Source organism: Lepidochelys kempii, chromosome 23 (assembly GCF_965140285.1).
Source record: "Lepidochelys kempii isolate rLepKem1 chromosome 23, rLepKem1.hap1, whole genome shotgun sequence".
Classification (NCBI taxonomy): Eukaryota; Metazoa; Chordata; order Testudines; family Cheloniidae; genus Lepidochelys; species Lepidochelys kempii.
This window is the reverse complement of record NC_136402.1, coordinates 16972854-16995423: the sequence shown is the minus strand read 5'-3', so window position 1 is coordinate 16995423 and position 22570 is coordinate 16972854. Positions and strand designations below refer to the sequence as shown.

At 64.5% G+C, this 22570-nt stretch overlaps 1 protein-coding gene across 1 annotated transcript; it reads right to left on the bottom strand.

Annotated features, from left to right (window-relative positions):
* Nucleotides 1-444: 444 nt before the first annotated feature.
* On the bottom strand, nucleotides 445-22265 carry MYBPC2 (myosin binding protein C2; the record flags this gene model as incomplete). Its single annotated transcript, XM_078850379.1, is given in 30 exon segments — nucleotides 445-631; nucleotides 1032-1060; nucleotides 1766-1952; nucleotides 2204-2340; nucleotides 2555-2714; nucleotides 3071-3210; nucleotides 3762-3957; nucleotides 5161-5249; nucleotides 5334-5501; nucleotides 5923-6057; nucleotides 6347-6535; nucleotides 7022-7126; nucleotides 7783-7942; nucleotides 9248-9387; nucleotides 10387-10416; nucleotides 10714-10820; nucleotides 11846-12011; nucleotides 15945-15968; nucleotides 15971-16071; nucleotides 16073-16108; nucleotides 16708-16813; nucleotides 16947-17057; nucleotides 17060-17070; nucleotides 17792-17924; nucleotides 18394-18504; nucleotides 18507-18589; nucleotides 19420-19479; nucleotides 20711-20759; nucleotides 21689-21806; nucleotides 22095-22265. Coding segments are annotated over 29 exon segments (3234 nt in total), but the record flags the coding sequence as incomplete, so codon positions are not given.
* Between the last annotated feature and the right edge of the window lie 305 nt (nucleotides 22266-22570).

Sequence of the window (22570 nt, the reverse complement as noted above, 5' to 3'; positions counted from 1 at the left end):
TCTCCTCTTAGGACCAGGGGATAGAACCCCGGAGTCCTGGCTTCCAACTCCCCCGCAACCACTAGACCCCACTCTCCTCTTAGGACCAGGGGATAGAACCCAGGCGTCCGGGCTGCCTGTGGTCTCAGTCTCTCTCTCTCTCTCGACAGTGATATTCAAACCCCTTGGGGAGGAAAAGGGGGCGCAGGGCAGGCGCCCCCCGGGAAACCAGACACACAGGACTGGGGGTAGGTGGGGCCTCGCGCTCCTCCCCCGAGGGTGAACCCTAAGATGCACCAATAAAAACCAAGGCTCCAGCCAGAGAGAAGCTGTCTCAGTACCGTGTCCTGCCCCCCCACCCCGCACCCCCCCCCCGAGCTGCAGCATGCACAGGCCCCCGTGTGCCCCCCCCCCGCATGGACAGACAGACGGACACTGCAGGGATCCGTTTATTGACACACACATTTATTGACACATGCCCTGTGATTTCCAAGCTGGGGGGGGCATCAGGGCACAGCTGAGCCCCCCAGTATCAGTGTGGATGGGGGTGCAGAGAAGCGGTGGGTGGGGGTGCCCGGCCTGGCGATGCCCAGGGTCCCCCCTCCATGCCCAGTGCCCTCTGCCGTGGCACTGCTGTCTGGGGAGGCGAGACCTGGGGGGGGAGAGAGCAGTGAGGGGGGGGACGCCCAGAGTGCCCCTCCCCCAACTCCCCTACTCACCAGTCATGGCTCCAGAACCCTTCCCCTGACAGAGACTGCTCACCCCCAGCCGCACTCCACAGCCCCCTTCTGCCCCCCCAGCCACACTCCACACACCCCCTTCTGCCCCCCCAGCCGCATTCTACAGCCCCGCTTCTGCCCCCCCACAGCCCCCTTCTGCCCCCCACCTGCATTCCACAGCCCCCCCACAGCCTCACTCCGCACGCCCCCTTCTGTCCCCCCACACCCTCACTCCACAGCCCCCCCTTCTGGCCCCTGCCACACTCCACAGCCCCCCTTCTGCCCCCCCCAGCCATGGCTTCCTCCCTCACGACCCCAGACCCTCCTACTTACCGAGCCCGAGCTGGATGGTTACTGGGGCACTGTGGGGGGGAAAGAGGTGGGGTGAGGGGGGAAGACAGACAGAGAATATGGGGGTCACTTCAACCCCCCTCCCCAGGCTTTCCTGCGCTGGTCCCTGGGTCCCCCCGGACAGTCATGTGCCCTGGCTCTGTAACCCCCGAGCTGTGTAACCCCCACGTCCCACCACACACAGGAGCCCCCAATGCCAGCCTGTCATGTCCCCCTGCCCCGCCCAGCGACACCTCTGATCTCCAGCCTGCTCCAGGCCCCCCAACCCCTCCTGCCCAGCGACACCCCTGATCTCCAGCCTGCACCGGGCCCCGACCCCCCCACCACCCCGCCTAGCAACACCTCTGATCTCCAGCCTGCGCTGGGCCCAGGCCCCCCAACGCCCCCCCCCCCGCCCAGTGACCCCTCTGATCTCCAGCCTGCTCCAGGCCCCCCAATGCCCCCCGCCCAGCGGCACCTCTGATCTCCAGCCTGCACCGGACCCCCCAGCCCGCCCCTCCACCCAGTGGCACCCCTGATCTCCAGCCTGCGCTGGGCCCCCCAACCCAGCGACACCTCTGATCTCCAGCCTGCACCGGGCCCCAACCCCCCCCACCCCACCCAGCGACACCTCTGATCTCCAGCCTGCACTGGGCCCCAACCCCCCCACCCCGCCCAGCGACCCCTCTGATCTCCAGCCTGCACCGGGCCCCCCAACGCCCCCCGCCCAGCGGCACCTCTGACGTCCAGCTTGCACTCGGTCAGCGCCTCGCCCAGCTCGTTGATGGCCAGGCAGCTGTAGGTGCCACCGTCGAAGGGGCTGGGTTTGCGGATGTGCAGGGTCAGCACCCCCTGGCTGTTCTTCATCAGGAACTTGGGGTCCTCCCGGATCTCCACTTGGTTCTTCATCCAGATCACCTTGGGCTGGGGCCATGGGGTCACGTGAGGGGGCGCCCAGACCGGCCACTGGCCAGGCCACCCCCGTCCTGTCCCCTGCACCCCCCACCTCCAGCACACCCTTCCTGTCCCCCCACGGCCCCCTGCACCCCCATCTCCAGCACCCCCTCCTGTCCATCCCCCCTGCACCCCCATCTCCAGCACCCCCTCCTGTCCCCCCCAGTGGCTCCCAGTGGGAGTACAGGGGAGAGGGGGCCCTGGGGGTGGGGGTCCCTTACCTTGGGGTGCCCCCGCACTGCGCAGTTCAGGGCGGTACTGTACCCAGCCACCACGGTCCGATCGACCAGGGGCGTCAAGACTCTGGGCGCCATCCGGAAGTCGTGTTCCTGGTAATCCAGCGGCTTATAGATGATCCCTAGGGTAGGCCAGGGGGTGAGGCCCAGGGGCAGCAGCCCCTCCCGCACTCCCGCCCCCCGACCCTACGTTCCCCCCACTATCTCCACTCCAAGCCCCCTGGCTCTAACCACGAGACCCCACTCCCCTCCCAGAGCCGGGGTGAGAACCCAGGAGTCCCGGCTCCCAGGCCTGCTCCCCTGTGAGCGTGGGGGGACCCCGGCGTCCGGGCGCACCTGTTTTCTGGATGAGGGCGGTGTTCTTGGAGACGCCGGGCACCTCGCTCAGCCCGCAGACGTTGAGGCTGTACACGCGGAAGGAGTACTCGTTCCCCATCACCAGGTCGGACACCGTGCAGCGCGTCAGCCGGTTGTGCTCGTACACCGTGAACCACTCCTGGGGGGCGCGTCAGGGGAGAGACGGGGAGCCCGGGAGGATGTCACCAGCCAGACAGCCGGGGAGGGGGGGATCAGGAGAGAGACGGGGAGCCCGGGAGGATGTCACCAGCCGGACAGGCAGGGGGGGATCAGGGGAGAGACGGGGAGCCCGGGAGGGTGTCACCAGCCGGACAGGCAGGGGGGGACCAGGGGAGAGACGGGGAGCCTGGGAGGGTGTCACCAGCCGGACAGCCGGGGAGGGGGTCAGGGGAGAGAGGGGGACCGCGGGAGGATGTCACCAGCCAGACAGGCGCAGGGGGCCTGTGAGGGGGTGGCCCGTGAAAAAACGGGGGGCAGCGTGGGGGGGTTGCTCACCATGGTTTTTTTGTCCGCCTTCTGGATGGCGTAGCCCGTGATCTCCGAGTTCCCGTCGTCCTTGGGGGGCTCCCACTCCAGCAGCACGTTGAACCCCCAAACCTCCTTCACCAGCACCGACACTGGGGGGCCTGGCTTCTCTGGGGGGTCAACATGAGGGGAGGGGGTCAGCAATGGGGGGGTCCAGCCCAGGGGAAGAAAGGGGTCCCTGGGGGGGGAAGTTCCAGGCTCTGCGGTGCCCCCTTCCCATCTGCCCTCCCACTCTGCATGACCCCCTCCTTCACACTGGGGGGGACACATTCCCCAGCAGAGGCGTAGCCGGACAGTCCCCCCCCTTAAATTCCACCAGCTGGGCGGGGGGGGGGCGCAGCTGGCCTGTCCCATCAGGGCAGCTTAAATATAGAGCATGGAATCTGAGCCCCCCCTCCCCAGGCCCCGAGGGGGGGCACCAGGGATGGGGTGTGTCAGGGAAAGGGGGTGAGGAGGGGGGCAGGGGGCCCTGCTCTCAGGGGTGGGGTGGGGGTTCAGTGCCCCCCCAGCACCCCTCACTGCCCCACCAGTGCCAGCCCCTGCCACCACCCCACTCCATCCCCCGCTGCCAGCCCCCTGCCCCCCCACCCTGCCCCCTGCCCCCCCACCCTGCCCCCTGCCCTGCCGCTGCCAGCCCCCTGCCCCCGCCCCCTGCCCTCACCCACGACGCAGATCTGGATGGTGGCCTTGTCCTCCATGTTCTCGATCTGCACGGACAGCTGGTACGGGCCCGAGTGGTGCCGGGCGGCCGAGCGGATGAAGAGGATGGTGTCCAGGTCGGAGTTTCGGATGCTGACCTCTTTGGGGTCCAGAGGCCTCCCGTCCTTCGTCCACGTCACCTTAGGCCGTGGCTTACCCTGGAGGACGGTTACCGGCCCCCGGTTAGCTGGTGTCTGCCCTGGCTCCGCACGCCCGGCCCCTGGTTAGCGGGTGTCTGCCCCGGCTCCGCACGCCCGGCCCCCGGTTAGCGGGTGTCTGCCCCGGCTCCGCACGCCCGGCCCCCGGTTAGCGGGTGTCTGCCCCGGCTCGGCCCGCCCGGCCCCCGGTTAGCGGGTGTCTGCCCCGGCTCCGCACGCCCGGCCCCCGGTTAGCGGGTGTCTGCCCCGGCTCCGCACGCCCGGCCCCCGGTTAGCGGGTGTCGGAACCGGCTCCGCACACCCGGCCCCCGGTTAGCGGGTGTCTGAACCGGCTCCGCACGCCCGGCCCCCGGTTAGCGGGTGTCTGCCCCGGCTCCGCACGCCCGGCTCTGCACGCCCGGCCCCCGGTTAGCGGGTGTCTGCCCCGGCTCCGCACGCCCGGCCCCCGGTTAGCGGGTGTCTGCCCCGGCTCCGCACGCCCGGCCCCCGGTTAGCGGGTGTCTGCCCCGGCTCCGCACGCCCGGCCCCCGGTTAGCGGGTGTCTGAACCGGCTCCGCACGCCCGGCCCCCGGTTAGCGGGTGTCTGCCCCGGCTCCGCACGCCCGGCCCCCGGTTAGCGGGTGTCTGCCCCGGCTCCGCACGCCCGGCCCCCGGTTAGCGGGTGTCTGCCCCGGCTCCGCACGCCCGGCCCCCGGTTAGCGGGTGTCTGCCCCCGGCTCCGCACGCCCGGCCCCCGGTTAGCGGGTGTCTGAACCGGCTCCGCACGCCCGGCCCCCGGTTAGCGGGTGTCTGAACCGGCTCCGCACGCCCGGCTCCCGGTTAGCGGGTGTCTGAACCGGCTCCGCACGCCCGGCCCCAGGTTAGCGGGTGTCTGCCCCGGCTCCGAACGCCCGGCCCCCGGTTAGCGGGTGTCTGAACCGGCTCCGCACGCCCGGCCCCCGGTTAGCGGGTGTCTGCCCCGGCTCCGAACCCCCGGCCCCCGGTTAGCGGGTGTCTGCCCCGGCTCCGCACGCCCGGCCCCCGGTTAGCGGGTGTCTGAACCGGCTCCGCACGCCCAGCCCTACGCTAACACCCGCCAGTGACTGGGTCGTGCCCACACTTTTGGCCCGTTTGTTTCATCGAAATGGACACAGGGGCCTCATGCCCCTCTGGGGGGGTGGGGGGAGACCAAGGTGACTGACCCCCCCCTTCGCCCCCGCTCACCTGGAAGGGGATGAGCAGGTTCACTTGCTCCCCCACTTTCTTGATGTAGGTCTGGCGCAGCTGGCGGGGCAGGCGGATCTTGGGCTGCTCTGTGGGGCGGGGGGAGAGGGAGCGTGAGACGGGGGGGCCGTGCCCGGGGCGGGGGGCAACCAGGGGGGTCAGAGGTCACTCACCCACGATCTCGCGGATGGTGACGGGCTGCCCCATGGTGGCCGGGGTGCTCTGGCCCGCGATGTTCACCCCGATCACCCGGAACTGGATTCTCTCGCCCGTGGGGAGCCCCTTGACCGTGAAGCCGCAGCGCTCCACCAGGTCCGTGTTGGCTGGGACCCACTCGTCCGCTGGGGGGGGGTGAAAGGTCAAGGTTGTGGGGTGGGGGTCACGGGTAGGGCCAGCCTGGGGGGGATGGGGCGAGCGGGGACGTTCCCCTCCCTCACTGGTCACCCCCCTCCCCTGCTGGGGGTCTGCCCCCTGTGCAGCCCCCCGACCCCCAGGATGTCTCTTAGCCCTCCCCCAGCGCGGCGGGGCACCCACCCTCCCCCCAAGGGCCTGTACCTCCAGCCCCCGCCCCCCCAGGGCCTCCCGATCACTCCCAGCCCCCCCTCCCCCACAGGGCCTCACAGTCACTCCCACCCCCACCCCACAGGGACCCCCAGTCACTTACAGCCCCCCATAGCCGGCCCCAGTCACTCGCAACCCCCACCCCACAGGGCCTCCCTGCCCCCCATAGCCTCCCCCGGTCACGCCCAGCCCCCCACTCACAGCCCTCCAGGCAGTACTGGACCAGGTAGCCGTCGATGCCCCCGGCCCCCAGCCGTTCGGGCGGGCGCCACTTGAGGGTGGCCGTGGTATCGGTCACATCCTCCAGCGTGAGGTGGGTCGGCTCGCTGGTGGGGGCTGCGGGGGGGGACACAGAGGATCAGAGCCCCCCCATCACAGCCAGAAGGTGCTGCCCCCCCCGCCCCATAACCCCTGTCCACAGTGCCCCTCCCCCTCCCGCCCCGTAGCCCTGACCCCCGGCACCCGTCCCCCTCCTGCCCTATAACTCTGACCCCTAGCGCTCCTCCCCCTCCCACTCCATCACCTTGAACCCCACAGCATCCCCAGCCCCCCAAAAAACTTGGCCACTTCCCTCCGTGCTCCCTCTAGCACCCCCTCCCTCCCCAGCCCCCCCAGCCCCGCTCACCGATGGGCATGAAGGGCTTTGTGTTGCTGCTGGGCTGAGACACCCCAATGGCGTTGACGGCGAAGACCCGCATCTCGTAGAGCACCCCCTCGATCATCCGCGTCGACTCGTACGTGGTGTCCTTGTAGGCCTCGAAATTCAGCTTCATCCAGCGCATGCTGCCTTTCTTCTTCCTCTCCATCAGGTACCCTGTGGGCATGGGGGGGGGGCTCAGAGACACCCCCCTCCAGCCCTGCTCCCCCCTTCTTATTCCTCGCCAATGGGCGCCCGAGGTGCGTGCCTCAGTTTCCCCTGTGTGCTACTCAAGTGTGAAGGTGGTGGGACAAGGGGGGGGTGAGCGCTGCGGCGACCCCTAGAGGGCAGGTGGGATACCGCCGCCGGGCCGCCTGGGCACAGAGACCCGCCAGCCTGGCAACTGGTGCCCGAGGTGTCGGTGCAGAGCAGGTGGGCTGAGGACGGAGGAGGGGCACCGGGCGGGTCCGGGGCTGGGCTGCGGGAAGGGGGTCAGGCTCCTGGTTTGGGACTTGGGGGGGGGAAGAGTCCAGGGGTCCAGGTTCTGAGGCCCCCCCCTAAGATGGACTTTGGGGTCACCAGCTTTGCCCGACGCTGTGTTAGCCGCTGGCTGGGAGTCCCAGCTGGCTGGGGGGCAGGGGCGGTTTTGGGGTTCAGACTCACCGGTGAGGGGTTGCCCACCATCGTATTTGGGGGGTTCCCAGACCAGGATGGCCCAGTCCTCCCCCACGGAGGTGATGCGAACAGCTTCAGGGGGGTCGGGAACATCTGGAAGACACGGGGTGGGGGGCACTCAGACCAGCTCGGCATGGGGAGGGGGGGCCTCCCATCCCGTGACCCCTGACCTGGCCTGACACTCCCTCGATCCCAACCAGCGCCTCCCCTGCCCTGACCCCCATGACCTCTGAGACCTCACCCCGACAGCCCAAATCAGCACCCCCACGGCCTGGCCCAACACACCCGCATCCCCAACCCGCCCCCAGGCCCCTGTCATGGCCCCCAACCAGCCACAGCCCCCCCCCAGCCTTGCCCAGCCCCCTCCCACCCTACCGCCCTGCCCAGCCCCCCGCTCAGTGCCCTGCCATAGCCCCCCCACAGCCCTGCCCAGCCCCCCGCCCAGTGCCCTCCCCCCAGCTCCCCACCCCACAGCCCTGCCCAGCCCCCCGCCCAGTGCCCTCCCCCCAGCTCCCCACCCCACAGCCCTGCCCAGCCCCCCGCCCAGTGCCCTCCTCCCAGCTCTCCACCCCACAGCCCTGCCCAGCCCCTTGCCCAGTGCTCTCCCACCCAACCCCCTACCCAGTGCCCTCCCAGAGCCCCCCACAGCCCTTCCCAGTGCCCTCCCACCTAACCCCCCACCCCACAGCCCTGCCTAACCCCCGCCCCGTGCCCTCCCCCCAGGTCCCTGCCCCACAGCCCCCCCTTACCGACCACCTTGATGTGCAGGACGGCGTTGTCCTGCCCCATGGGGTTGGTGACGGTGATGCAGTATTTGTCCTCGTCCCCCCGCTCCGCGCTGTCGATTACGAAGCTGCTCTCCTCCGGGCGCACCTCGATGTGGGCGCGCCCCTCAGTGTTCGTGAACGGCTGTGGGGGGACCGGGGGGTCAGCGTGGGGGAGCAACCCCCAGGGGAACCTCAGCCCCTCAGACTGCCCCCCACCCCCAGGAGCGCCCTCCAGGGACCCCCCACCCCTAAAGATTCCTCCTGGGGTACCCCTCACCCACTCCTGGCAGAGACCCCCACCTCCAGGAGCCCCCTCCAGGGTCCCACACCCCTTGGGGTACCCCTCAGAGACCCCCCCACAACCTCTGTGAGTTATGAGGGTAATATAATATCTAATTGAAAGAGTTAATTAACGGCCAGACTGACCCCTAAAGTTCACTTTAAAGCCTGGTTAGGAAGGTCTGGAAATGAACAGAGCTGGGCATCAGGGGGAGGGGTGGCTCAGTGGTAAACCCAGGGTTGCAAGTTCAATCCTTGAGGGGGCCATCTGGGGACTGATGACCTGAGGTCCCTACCCGGCTGGTGAGGGCCAGGAGAGGGGCTGTGTGCTCAGGGCTTTCTATTGCCATGGCTTTGACTCAGAGATCAGAAAAAGGAGCCTTATTTTTGTCTCTCTCTGAAGGGTGTGGTTACCTGGATCTGAACTGGTTGATGGATAAATCACCCTGGGCTAATTGGCAGGATGTTTGGGAGGAGGAAAGTTAAGCCACTTGTTTTCTCAGGCCAAGAGGCGGCTGGAAATGTATAAAAAAAACCCCCCTGGGACACGATCCTTCTGCATTGCAGATCTGCGTTGGGTTTCAAGAGGGGGAACCCCTGAGAAAAAAGGATGGAGATCCCCAGGGACTGGCTGGCATCACCCCAAATATGGACCTTTGACTTTAACCTATGGACTATTTCTAAAAGGACTTTCGGCAGCTACAAACTCACCCTCTCTGCTGTGTCTCTGGACCTCAAGAAATGGAACTCACGTCTGCCTGGATTTTGATCTTTCAGCCAACTCGCTCTCTTTTCTTTTTTTAATAAATTTTAGTTGCGTTCATAGGAACTGGCTGTAAGCCTGTCTTTGGGCTAAGAGCTACCTTATCGTTCGGCCTGGGGCTTGGTCCTTTGGGATCGGGAGAAACTTTTCTACAGAATTTGCCATTGTACGTGTGACTGAGCTCGCCCCGCCTGAGCTCGCAGGGGGAACGGCCTCGCTTGGACTTCTGAGTGCCCAGGGAGGTGATCCAGAGGCTGCTTTGGGCTGACTTGGTAAATCTCAGCGCTGGAATAGCCACCAGCCTTTGGGGTTCGGCTGCCCCGTTTTGTCTGCGGTTCACCCTAATCGAGTGACCTCGGCTGGCCCTCACGGGCACCTTCGTCACAGCTCAGCCCCAGCACCCACCTGGTCGCCCTTCATCCAGGTGACGATGGGCGCGGGCTCCCCGGTGATGGGCACGTCCAGCCGCACCTTGTTCCCCGCCACCACCACGATGGTGTTCTCAGCCATCTTCCCCAAGCAGTCCAGGTGGATTTTGGGGGGCTCTGGGGGGTGCAGAGGGTGAGGGGTCGTCCCCCTGCCAGTCAGGAAAGCCCCAATCCCAAGATAGGGAGATCCCCCCAACTCATCCCCCTGGCCCTGGCCCTGGCCCCTCCGAGCTCCCCCAGTCCCGCACCCCTGTACCCCCAGCCCATCCCACAGCACCCCCCAGCCCTGTCCCCCCATTCCCCCAGTCCCATACCACTGTACCCCCAGCCCTGTCCCCCTGAGCTCCCCCAGTCCTGTACCCCTGTACCCCCAGCCCCTTCCACAGCACCCCCAGCCCTGTCCTCCCGTTCCCCCAGCCTCATATCCCTGTACCCCCAGCCCTGTCCCCCTGAGCTCCCCCAGTCCCGCACCCCCAGCCCCCAGCCCCTCCCACAGCACCCCCAGCTTGTCCCCCCATTCCTGCACCCCTGTACCCTCAGCCCCTCCCACACACCCCAGCCCTATCCCCCCCATTTCTCCCAGTCCCCTACTCCCCAGTCCCAGCCCCCTGTACCTTCAGCCTCTCCCACACACCCCCAGCCCTGTCCTCCATCCTCCTCAGTCCTGTACCCCTGTATGCCAGCCCTGTCCCCCCTGAGCTTACTCAGTCCTGCACCCCTGTACCCCCAGCCCCTACCATACACCCCCAGCCCTGTCCCACCATTCCCCCAGTCCTGCACCCCTGTACCCTCAGCCCCTCCCACACACCCCCAGCCCTGTCTGCCCCATTTCCCCCAGTCCTGTACCCCCCAGTCCTGCACCCCCGTACCTCCAGCCTCTCCCACATATCCCCAGCCCTGTCCCCCATCCCCCCCAGTCCTGTACCCCTGTACTCCCAGCTCTGTCCCCCCAGAGCTCACTCAGTCCTGCAACCCTGTACCCCCAGCCCCTCCCACAGCACCCCGAACCCTGTCCCCCTCAAAGGGGAAGGGGCAACCTCGCCCCCCAGACCATTTTCTCCCTCCGCCTCCCCCATGCCCCCACTGTCCAGGCCTGAGGCCAGGGGAGAGGCTCACCTTGCTTAGGGACATACTCCACCTTGATCTCTATGGGGAGGAGAGGAAAGGGTTAATAGGGCCCCCAGACCCAGGGAAAGCTCCCCCCTTCCCACTCTCCAGAACCCCAGCGCTGTGAGCTTCCCCTAGCAGTGCCCCCACCAGGGACCCCGATGCTGCGAGCTTCCCCGCAGCAGTGCCCCAGCCAGGGACCCCGATGCTGCGAGCTTCCCCGCAGCAGTGCCCCAGCCAGGGACCCCGCTGCTGCGAGCTTCCCCGCAGCAATGCCCCAGCTGGGGTCCCCGGCTCTGCGAGCTTCCCCCCAGCAGTGCCCTGCCCTGCACTCACCCAGGAAGTTGAGCTTGGCGGAGAGCGAGAGGGCGAACCCGTCGGGGATGAAGGTGTAATCGGCCTCGTCCTCTGGCCTCACGTCCTCAATTACCAGCTTGTGGAACCTTAGGGGGAGGGGCAGTGTCGGGGAGGCGGTTTGGTAGCTTGGGGGGCATTGCCCCCGTTCCTGACCCCCCAGTGCTGTGATCTTCCCCACAGCAGTGCCCCCATTCCTGACCCCCGGTGACAAAGTGGGATTTTAGTCAAACATCCTGTTATGCTGCATGTGAGTCTTACTTGTCCTCTGCTAATACTGCGTGTGCCTCAGTTTCCCTGTGCGCTGCACCAATACGTAGCTGGTGGGAATTGGGGGTGTGATTTTGGTGAGGCCCTCAGGGCAGCTATTTGCACCTGTGTAACCTGAGGGGGGGGGGTGCGACCAGGTGACACCTTTGGCCTGGGAAGCCAGACAAAGGGAAGGAGGAGGGGCATGAAGGGGGCTGTCGGAGATCAGGTGGCCGGAAGCTGGGGGTCTGCGTGGGGGGGACTGGAGGTGGGGACTCCCAAGCTGGACTGTGCTGAAAGTCCCTGATTTCGGTGCTAACAAGCTCTGTTCTAAGCCATGTTCCTGTCGGCTAAAAAAACCTTCTGTGTCCCCGGCTGGCTGACGGTCACGGCTGGCTGCGGAGTCGGGGGGCAAGGCTCCCTGGCTCCCCCAGGACCACCCCCCCGCCGATGCGGACTCGCTGCAGGAAGCGCCGGGTGGGGCAGGGAGGCTGGAGGCACCGGGGTCAGCCCCAGGAAGGTGGAAGCTGGGGCAGTGTCTTGCCCCGGGGGCAGTAGCTCCGAGAGAGGAGGGTCCCCCCAAGACCTGCCTGGCTTCATAGGGATCAGATCCAGAGCATCGCCCGGAGACGCCGTGACACCCCCCAGCACTGTGAGCTTCCCTGCAGCAGTGGCCCTGTTCCTGACCCCCCCCCAGTGCTGTGAGCTTCCCCGCAGCAGTGCCCCTGTTCCTGACCCCCCAGTGCTGCAATCTTCCCCACAGCAGTGCCTCCATTCCTGACCCTCCAGCACTGCGAGCTTCCCCGCAGTAGTGCCCCTGTTCCCCACCCCCCAGCGCTGCGTGCGTCCCCACAACTGTGCCCACCTGCCCTTGTGGGTGATGTGGATGCGCTTGCTGGGCCGGACCTCCACGCCGTTCTTGTACCATTTGCCCGTCACCTTCTCGTCCGACACCTCACACTTGAACTCGGCTTGTTCGGCCGCCTTGACGGTGAGATCCGCAATGTCCTGGAGCACCTCCAGCTGCTTTTCTGGGGGGCAATGAAATGGGACTGTTCTTAATGTTTTCTCTGAGTACGGGGTGGGTGCCTCAGTTTCCCCTGTGCAGTTCTTAAGTCTCTAGGTGATGGGATAAGGGTGTATGATCCTTGCAGAGCCCTAGAGGGCAGGTGTGTGCAGGGGTCTGGACACAGAGAATGGCCGACACCCTGTTTCCTGGCCACTGATGGCTCTCATAAATATAAAGGGAAGGGTAACCACCTGTCTGTATACATGGCTATAAAATCCCTCCTGGCCAGGGGCAAAACCCTTCAATCAGTGTGTGATGGGGCTTATGGTTGTGTGTGGATGGAGTGGGGGTGGGGTAGTTGGCGGCTGTTACCCGTTTCCTGGGTCAGCTACTGGGGTTTCTTCGGGAGCCCGGCTTGTCCGTAGGTCAGGCCTCTGGTTGTGCCTCCCTAGCGCTGGCAGGGCAGCTGAGCTGCTCGCGGCGGGACGTTGCCCCGTGCTGTGGTTGTCTCCCTTGATCCTGGTGACGGCTGTAGGGCGCCTTCATATCGCGCCAGTGAGCAGCCGCACCCCCTCAGGATGGAGCGGGAACGCCGGGGGTGTTGGTGTGTTCCCGTGTGTGTGTGGGGGGTACTTCCCCATCCCTGTGAGCCCAGAAATAGCTCAGGGGTGAGAGAGATGGTTGTCCCAGCAGGGCTGGCAGAAACCCTGTCTGCTGGCCTCGTCTTTCTCTCCGTCTGCATAGGTGGGGAGGATGGAGTAAATTGGTGTGATGGAGGGGCTGCCTGATCTGCTCCACATCCTGGGCCTTGCTGCTGGTAGTCTATTCTGCACACTGATGGGTATCATTATCTGTGTGAGTTGAGGTGTAGAGAGTGTAGTTATCCATCCCTTGCCACCCGGGGACCTTAAGTTGGCATATGCCTCGCCATTTATGATCGTCATTGTTAAAATTTTTCTTCTTGCGAAGGGGCTCAGAGAAACTTCTTAATGGTTGCCGTGCCTACACAGGTGGTCTTGAACAATGACAAACAGGACAGCAGATGGCTAGGCGCTTTGAAATATTACTAGCCTCCATCCGTCTCACCAGGCTGACTTGGGATCATGAAGTTAGCATGGGATTTCAGGTTCTCTGTTCTCCCCTCCTTTGGTCTGACAGTTAACTTCTCTAAGAGCCCCAGATGCCCAGACAGGCCTTGCCTTTCATGCAGTATCTGGCCAAGGCCAGAGGGTGCTGGTCCTAGCCTCCGTGCCTACCTAGGCCAAGCTAGGGAGTTGTCAGGTCAGCATGAAACTTCATCTTGCCCTTTTTGGGGACCTTGAAGCTTTTCAAGCTATCTGGGAACATGACAAACAGCAAACCCTTTCTTGAATTCACCACTTGCCTAGCCAAGAAGCAAAAAAGCATTGTGTCCTGGAAAATGTGAAGTTTGTTGAAAAATGAAGTGATTGATTAGTTTTTAAATCTTATACTTTCTAAACCAATCTCATAAAGTTGGGGGGGGGGGCGGAGGGTCTGATTGTGAATGATGAAGGTTTGGAGTGGCATTTTCTACTTCATGCACAGAACTAGAATTAATGCAAAGTGAAAGCTGGAGGTTATAGTGGATCACAAATTGAATGAGTCAATGGGATGCAGGTGGAGAAAAGGCTAAAATCATTGAGGTGTATTAACGAGTATATGTGAGATACAGAGATAATTGTCCTATTCAGTACTGATGTCTCAGCTGGAGTACTGTCTAGTTCTGGGCACAACACTTAAGGAAGGATGAGGGTATTTTTGTTGCCCTTTAGAACATAGTTTGACAGAAACAAAATAAGATCTTTCTCAGATGTTGATGAGATGAGCACGAAATTGTACAGCACATTTGTAAAGGACACGTGACAGAGTGATATCTATGGCTCTTACTGAAATGAGAGCATTTAATTTCTAAACAATCCACATATGGAAATGAACAAACTTAACTCTGTCTTGTAGTGACATTCTGCAATAACTAATGTTATGATTAAGATATTTTGTTTGTAGTCCCAGATTAGATTAAACTGTTTTTTTTAAAGACATGTTAGAAGTTTTCCCTTTATGGTGTCAGCAGAGGGCAGAATTAAGATTGGTTGGGTGCCTTAACTTGCAGTTTTTAAACCATGATTTGAGGACTTCAATTGCTCAGACATAGATGAGAGGTTTATTGCAGGAGTGGGTGGGTGAGATTCTGTGGCCTGCATTGTGCAGGAGGTCAGACTAGATGATCATAATGGTCCCTTCTGACTTTAAAGTCTGAGTCTGAGTCTGAGTCTCAGGTAACCTGGAAGGCACCTGACCAAAATGACCAATGAGGGGACAAGACACTTTCAAATCTGGAGGAGGGGGGGGGGACAAAGGGTCTGTCTGTCTGTGTGATGACAGGTTTCAGAGTAACAGCCGGGTTAGTCTGTATTCGCAAAAAGAAAAGGAGTACTTGTGGCACCTTAGAGACTAACCAATTTATTAGAGCATGAGCTTTCGTGAGCTACAGCTCACTTCATCAGATGCATAGCGTGGAAACTGCAGCAGGCTTTATATATACAGAGAGAATATGAAAACAATACCTATTCCCACCCCCACTGTCCTGCTGGTAATAGCTTATCTAAAGTGATCACCAGGTGGGCCATTTCCAGCACAAATCCAGGTTTTCTCACCCTCCACCCCCCCCACACAAATTCACTCTCCTGCTGGTGATAGCCCATCCAAAGTGACAACTCTTTACACAATGTGCATGACAATCAAGTTGGGCTATTTCCTGCACAAATCCAGGTTTTCTCACATCCCCCCCACCCCCATACACACACAAATTCACTCTCCTGCTGGTGATAGCTCATCCAAACTGACCACTCTTCAAGTTTAAATCCAAGTTAATTCATTTGCAAATTGGATACTATTAATTTAGCTTAAATAGAGACTGGGAGTGGCTAAGTCATTATGCAAGGTAGCCTGTTTCCTCTTGTTTTTTCCTACCCCCCCCCCCCAGATGTTCTGGTTTAACTTGGATTTAAACTTGAAGAGTGGTCAGTTTGGATGAGCTATTACCAGCAGGAGAGTGAATTTGTGTGGGGGGGTGGAGGGTGAGAAAACCTGGATTTGTGCTGGAAATGGCCCACCTGATGATCACTTTGGATAAGCTATTACCAGCAGGACAGTGGGGTGGGAGGAGGTATTGGTTCATATTCTCTGTGTATATATAAAGTCTGCTGCAGTTTCCACGGTATGCATCTGAGGAAGTGAGCTGTAGCTCACGAAAGCTCATGCTCTAATAAATTGGTTAGTCTCTAAGGTGCCACAAGTCCTCCTTTTCTGTCTGTGTGATGTTTTTGCCAGACACAGATCAGGAAGGCAGCCTCACAACCCTGTTAGTTAGTAAGTCATCGAGCTAGAAATGCCTTCGATTTCCTTTGGGTTTCTTTAATTAAAATTCTTCTTTTCAGAGCCTGGTTGATTTTTCATTGTTCTTAAGAACCGAGGGTTTGGGTCTGGGTTCACCGGGACCCATAGGTGAGGATTCTTACCAAGCCTTCCCCAGGAAAGGGGGTGCAGGGCTTGGGGGGATATTTTGGGGGAAAGACGTCTCCAAGTGGGCTCTTTCCCTGGTCTTCGTGTAAGACGCTTGGTGGTGGCGTCATAGGGATCAAGGCCAAGGCAAAGTTTGTACCTTGGGAAGTTTCTAACCTAAGCTGGTAAGAATAAGCCTAGGGGGTCTCTCATGCGGGTCCCCACATCTGTACCCCAGAGTTCAGAGTGGGGAAGGAACCTTGACAATGGCCCTGGTCCAGAGCACCAAGCCTGTGACCTCCGTGACAGGGGGCACGTGTCCTGGGACAGTCCCAACCCACTCCCCTCCCGGCCTCTACCATGGCCTGGCCTGCCCCATCTCCAACCCCCCGAAGCCCTGTTCCAGCCCCCTCCCCTTCCCTCCGGCCGGTACCTTCAACCACCAGCTCGGCCTCGACTGGCCCCCGTTGGTCATGATCTTGTACTGGCCACTGTCCTCCAGGGTGGCCTCGTTGATGATCAGATAATGCTTTTTGCCGTCTTTCTGAAGCGGTACTTGAAGCCGTGTCGCGGGTCAGCTCCACCCCGTCCTTCATCCTGGGGCAGCGGGGAGGTGGGGGGAAGAGATCAGAGTGTTGGGGGGTGGGATGGATGGTCGGAGAGGGGGTGGATGCAGACAGGGCGTTAGGGACAGGGGTGAGGGCGCGGAGGGACAGACGGACAGGCAGGTGGGCGGGCGGACATGTGGGTGTGAGGACAGATGGATGGACAGAGGGGCGGGCGTGGGGACGGGCGGACATGGGGATGGATGGGCAGGGCGGACGTGGGGACAGACGGATGGCTGGGTGAGGGTAGGGGAGACAAACGGGCAGACGGGCAGATGGGGGGTGGGAGTGGGGGCAAACGGACGGACAGGGGGCGGGCGTAGGGATGGGTGGACGTGGGATGGATGGGCGGGTGGGCGTGGGGACAGACGGACGGACAGATGGAGGGGGTGGGGCAGACAGACGGGCAGATGGGGGGCGGGGTGGGGGCAGACGGACGGACGGGGGGGCGGGGCGTAGGGATGGGTGGACGTGGGGATGGATGGGCGGGCGGGCGTGGGGACAGACGGACAGGGGTGGGGGCAGACAGATGGGCAGACGGACGGGGGTGGGGGCAGACGGACGGACAGGTGGACCTGCCGGGGCCGTTACCACATGACTTGGGCTCCCTCCTCGGACACCTCGACCTCCAGCTCCACCCGGTCCCCCACGAACACCTGATGGTCGTCCAGGCCCTTGGTGATCACCACGGGCGGCTCTGCAGACGGACCGGACGGACAGACGGGGGAGGGTCAGGCAGAATCGGGGAGGAGCTGTTCCCCTCCCCCGCCAGGGCTTCCTCTCCCACCCCCCCCCCCCGCCCCCAATCCCCCGTCCCCCCCTGCGCTCACCCTTCACGAAGAGCTCGGTGAACAATTTCTCGTCCGCCACGGCGCACTCGTAGGCTGCGTCGTCGGCCAGGGTGCACTTGTTAATGGTCAGGATTCGCTTCTTGCCCACGTCTCAAAGATGTACCTGGGGGGGCGGGGGGGGTCAGAGGGGAGCCTGCTTTGGAGCGGCCCCAGCCCAGGGCCCCCCAGCACTGCACCCAGCCCCCCCAGCCCAGTGCCCCCCCAGCCCCCCGAGCCCAGGGCTTTCCAGCCCAGTCCCCAGCACTGCACCCAGCCCCCGCAGCCCTGAGCCCAGTGCCCCCCAGCCCAGCACCCAGCCCAGCACTGCACCCAGCCCTGAGCCCAGTGCCCCCCCAGCCCAGCGCCCCCCAGCCCCCCGAGCCCAGGGCCCCCCCAGCCAGCCCCCAGCGCCCAGCCCAGCACCCCCCCCCGAGCACTGCACCCAGGCCCCCCGAGCCCAGGGCCCCCAGCCCAGTCCCCAGCACTGCACCCAGCCCTGAGCCCAGTGCCCCCCCAGCCCAGCCCCCAGTGCCCAGCCCAGCACCCCCCTAGCACCGCACCCAGCCCCTCCAGCCCAGCACCCCCCCAGCCCTGAGCCCAGTGGCCCCCCCAGCCCAGGGCTCCCCAGCCCAGCCCCCAGCCCAGCCCCCCCCTAGCACTGCACCCAGCCGCCCCAGCCCTGAGCCCAGGGCCCCCCCAGCCCAGGGCCCCCCAGCCCCACCCAGCACCCAGCCCAGTGCCCCCGCAGCCCTGTGCCCAGCACCCACTGCCCCCAAGCCCTGCACGCCCCAGCCTAGCACCCAGCCCCCCCGAGCCCATCACCCCCTCAGCCCGGCCCCGCTCACTTGGCGCTGGGTTTGATCTCCTGCCCGTTCTTGTACCACTTGATGGGCAGGTCGGGGTCGCTGATCTCCACCACCAACTTGATCTTGTTGCCCTTGTCCACCTGGTACGCGGGGTCCAGCTTCCTCGTGAAGGCTGCCGGGGGGGCGGGTGCAGGAGGCTGAGCGGGAGTCGGGGGGGGTCTCGGGGGGGGGGGAGATGGGGAGGTTCTGGCAGGGGCTGGACACACGGGGGAACTTGGGGCTGGGCTCTGGGGGGCAGTGGAGGGACCCTGGGACTGAACTTGGGGGGCAGTGGGGGGGTCACTGGGGCCAGGGCTGGGCTCAGGGGAACAGTGGGGGGTCCATGGGGCTCGTGGGGAGTGGGGGTGCTGGGAGGACACTGACACCCTGGGGCGGGGGGGTCGCGGGGGGGTCCCAGGGGCTGGGCTCGGTGCGGGTATTGCTGGGACACACCCAGCTGGGCAGGGGACAGGCTGGAACCGCCCTAAGGGTTGAGGGGGGCGTTCCAGGGGGGGCCAACCAAGACTGAGGAACAGATGGATCCCCGCCTACCCCCACCCCAGCCAGGTGCCCCCCCAGTCCCATCCCCCGTCCCAGCGGACCTGCGCTCTTCTTGACCTCCACCTTGGCTTTCTTGAGCCGTTTCAGCATGCCCCGCAGGTCCGTGATCCCGTACTGGAAGGCGATTCGCTCGTATTCGCTCTTCTTCGTCACCCCTTGAGCAGCTCCCAGATCTCGGGGGGAAGGCATCCTCCTCATCATCCTCTTCTTCTTCTTCTTCTCCTCACCTGCACCTCCCTGGGGCGGGGGGGGCGGGGCGGGGGGGGGTCAAAGCGGAGCCGGAGAAAAAAAAACAAACCCTCCACCCACGAACTAGCCTGATTTTTGACAATGCCGAGGCCTGCCTCAGTTTCCCTCTGAGATTGCGGACGAGGGGTGTCCCCTGGTGGCTGGGGGGATTAAAAGAGTCATTAATGATCTCAGCAGAGGGGCCACAACCGCCCCCCCACCGCCCCACAGCTGAGTGATCCCCTCCTACCCAGCAGGACACCCTGAGGTTTGGGGCGGATGTGGGACCGGAGCTGGAGACCCAGGGGTGGCTTGGCCCAGTCAGAGTGTCTTCCACTCCGCCAGGGAGCCCTGCGGAGGGATGGGGGGGTGCTGGCCCCAGCTGGGCGTTGCGGGAGTCACAGGGCTGCCCCGCTGGGACGGGGGGGCGGGGCGGGGGGCGGGCTGCGGTGCCGGCCCACTACCAGGGTCTCTCCCAGGAGCCTGGGGCTGGACCGGGGCAGAGATCAGAGCCCAGGACCATGGGACAGACAGACAGACAGACTCACCCAGCGCCCCGCCCCAGGGACAGACGGATTGACGGACAGACTCACCCAGCGCCCCACCCCAGGGACGGACGGACAGACAGACAGACCTACCCAGTGCCCTGTCCCAGGGACGGACGGATTGACCGACAGACTCACCCAGCGCCCCGCCCCAGGGACGGACAGACAGACAGACCCCACCCAGCGCCCCATCCAGGGACGGATGGAGTGACGGACAGACTCACCCAGCACCCCGCCCCAGAGACGGACGGATGGAGAGACACTGCCCTCCTCCCCCGAACCGGGGCCACCTACCTCTTCTTTAGCAACCCACTGAAGTCCAGCTCCCCGGCCACCTTGTCCTTCCCGTCCCCACTGTGGAGAGAAGAGAGTCTCACCCAGCCCCCGGAGCAGGGCCTGGCCAGTGGGGGGGCGCTGTGGGGAGCAGGGCAGGGCACTGGCTATAGGGAGCTGTGGGGCAGTGATTGTGGGGCACTGGCGGGGAGGTTATGGCGGACGTTGTGGGGCACTGGTGGGGGTAGTGGGGGATGCTGTGGGGAGCTGGGAGGCACTGGTGGGGGGAATTGGGGGGATTCTGTGGGGGCACTGGTGGGTATGATGAAGTGGGACTGTTCTTAATGTTTCCTCTGAATACTGTGGGGGTGCCTCAGTTTCCCCTAGGCATTTCTTAAGTCTCCAGGTGGAGGCTCCGGGGTCAGCCCCAGGAAGAGGGAATCCGGGGCAGCGTCTTGCCCTGGGGACAGCAGCTCCGAGAGAGGAGAGTCCCCCCGAGTCCTGGCTGGGTCGTAGGGGGCAGCTCAGAGCTTTGCCCGGGGACGCCGTGACATGGGGGGAGTTGTGGGGATGCTGTGGGGGCGCTGGTGGGGGTTGTGGAGGATGCCGTGGGGAGCTGGGGGGCGCTGGGGGGGGTTGTGGGGGATGCCGTGGGGAGCTGGGGGCGCTGGCGGGGGGTTGTTGGGGTGTCACGGCACGTGGAGAGTTATGGGGGATGCTGTGGGGCGCTGGTAGGGGGTTGTGGAGGATGCTGTGGGGAGCTGGGGGGCGCTGGCGGGGGGTTGTGGAGGATGCTGTGGGAGCTGGGGGGCGCTGGCGGGGGGTTGTGGAGGATGCTGTGGGGAACTGGGGGGCGCTGGCGGGGGGTTGTGGAGGATGCTGTGGGGAGCTGGGGGCGCTGGCGGGGGGTTTGTGGGGGATGCCGTGGGGAACTGGGGGGCGCTGGCGGGGGTTGTGGAGGATGCCGTGGGGAGCTGGGGGGCGCTGGTGGGGGGTTGTGGGGGATGCCGTGGGGAGCTGGGGGGCGCTGCCGGGGGGTTGTTGGGGTGTCACGGCACGTGGAGAGTTATGGGGGATGCTGTGGGGCGCTGGTAGGGGGTTGTGGAGGATGCTGTGGGGAGCTGGGGGGCGCTGGCGGGGGGTTGTGGGGGATGCTGTGGGGAGCTGGGGGGCGCTGGCGGGGGGTTGTGGAGGATGCCGTGGGGAGCTGGGGGGCGCTGGTGGGGGGTTGTGGGGGATGCCGTGGGGAGCTGGGGGGCGCTGGCGGGGGTTGTGGGGGAGCTGGGGGGCGCTCTGGGGCGCCGGCACTCACGTCCGTTTGAAGGCCTGGAGCACATTGTCACTCTCCTCCGTCCGTGGGGCTGGGAAAGAGGGTTGGGGACAGTATGACACCCTGCTCCAGCCCCCATGATCCCCGCCCCCCCCATATACACCTCTGCTCGGGCCTCCATACCTCCGACACACGACCCCCAGTGCTGGGGGGGCACTATATTATGGTGGGTCACATCAAAATGGCCTGCTGGGGGGCGGGGGGGGGAGTTATCGCAGCTCACCAGGTTTTCCGCCATTGGGGGCGGGTCTGTGGGGAGGGCCCCTGGGCTGGGGGGTGTCCTGCGTGGGCAGGGGGGTCCTGCACTGGGGAGGGTCTGGGTGTGTATGCGGGGCAGGGGCTTTCTGGGGGTCTTCTTGGCCTGGGAGGAGTTTCAAGGGGGCTCCATCTCCCAGGGACTTGGGGGTCTCCCCAGCCTGGGGAGCTCTGGGGGGGGGTGTTCCTGCTCTGGGGCATGTCCCTGCTCGGGGTGGGGGGCAGTTCAGGCCTCACCCAGCCTTGGGGGGTGCTCTCGGAGGACTCTGAGATAGCGCGTCTCTCGGAGGTGTCCCAGCCCTGGGGAGTTTTGGGGTCTCCCCAGCCTGGGGTGGACTCTGGGGGGCGTCCCTGACCCGGGGGTCTGTCCCTGCCCTGGGTTCGGTGTCTCCCCAGCCCAGGAGGGTTCTGAGGGGGAATGTCTCTGCCCTGGGGGGGCTTTGGGGGTCTCCCCAGCCCTGGGGGAGCTATGGGGGTCTGTCCCTGACCCGGGGGCTGTCCCTGCTCTGGGGGGTTTGGGGTTCTGAGGGGTATCCCTGCCCTAGGGGGGGGTTCAGGGTCTTCCCAGCCTGGGGGGGGGGATCTGGGGAGTGAGTCCCCTGACCCAGGGAGTGTCCCTGCTCCGGTAGGTTTGGGGTCCCTCCAGCCTGGGGGGTTTGGAGGGGGGTGTCGCTGACCCGGGGGGGGTCCCTGCCCCCCGCTCACCCTCCACGTCGATGTTGAAGGTGCACGTGTCGCTCTTTTCCTTGCTCGCCACCTCGCAGCGATAGTCGCCCCGGTCCCCGATCACCACCTTCCCGATGCGCAGCTCGAAGGTGTACACCTGGGGGGGGCAGTGCGTGGGTGATGCTGTCCGTCCGTCCGTCCGTCCGGGCGGGACTTGAGCCTGCTCCCGCCCCCCCTCCCCCCCTCCCGCTGCTGCCCCGGGGTCTGGCGGGCGATCGACCCAGAGGGGACACCCACAAAGCCAGGGGACCCCCCAGGCCAGCCGGGGTCTGGCTGCCCAGACAGAACCCATGGGGGACAGAGGGGCTGGGCTAGGGGGGCATTGGGGAGGGGCTGGACCTGCACCCGTGAAGCCCCCGCCCCCCACCCCAGCCAGCCCCCCCACCTTCTTCTCCTTGTCGAAGGTCTCCTTGAACTGGAACCGGAGGCCGCTCTTGATGCCGAGTTCCAGCCACTTCCCCTTGAACCACTTGATACTCGGCTTGGTGGGGAGCTGGGACCCGTCCACCTGCACCTCCAAGGCCACTTCCTTCCCTGCGCCGGGGGGGGGGAGGGGGGCAGGTCAGTGACCCCCCTCCCGCCACCCCCACCTTCACCTCCTCCGGCTGCAGGCAGTCCACCAGCCCCCACCTCCTCTGGCCGGAACCCCTCAGTCCCCCGACCCCCTCTGGCCAGAGCCCCGCCATCCCCTGACCCCTCTGATTAGTGACCCCCCAATCCCCTGACCCCCTCTGGCGAGAGTCCCCCCATCCCCAGATCCCCTCTGATTAGTGACGCCCTGTGACAAAGTGGGAATGTTCTTTATGTTTTCTCTGAATAGTGTGTGTGCCTCAGTTTCCCCAATGCAGTTCGTAAGTATCT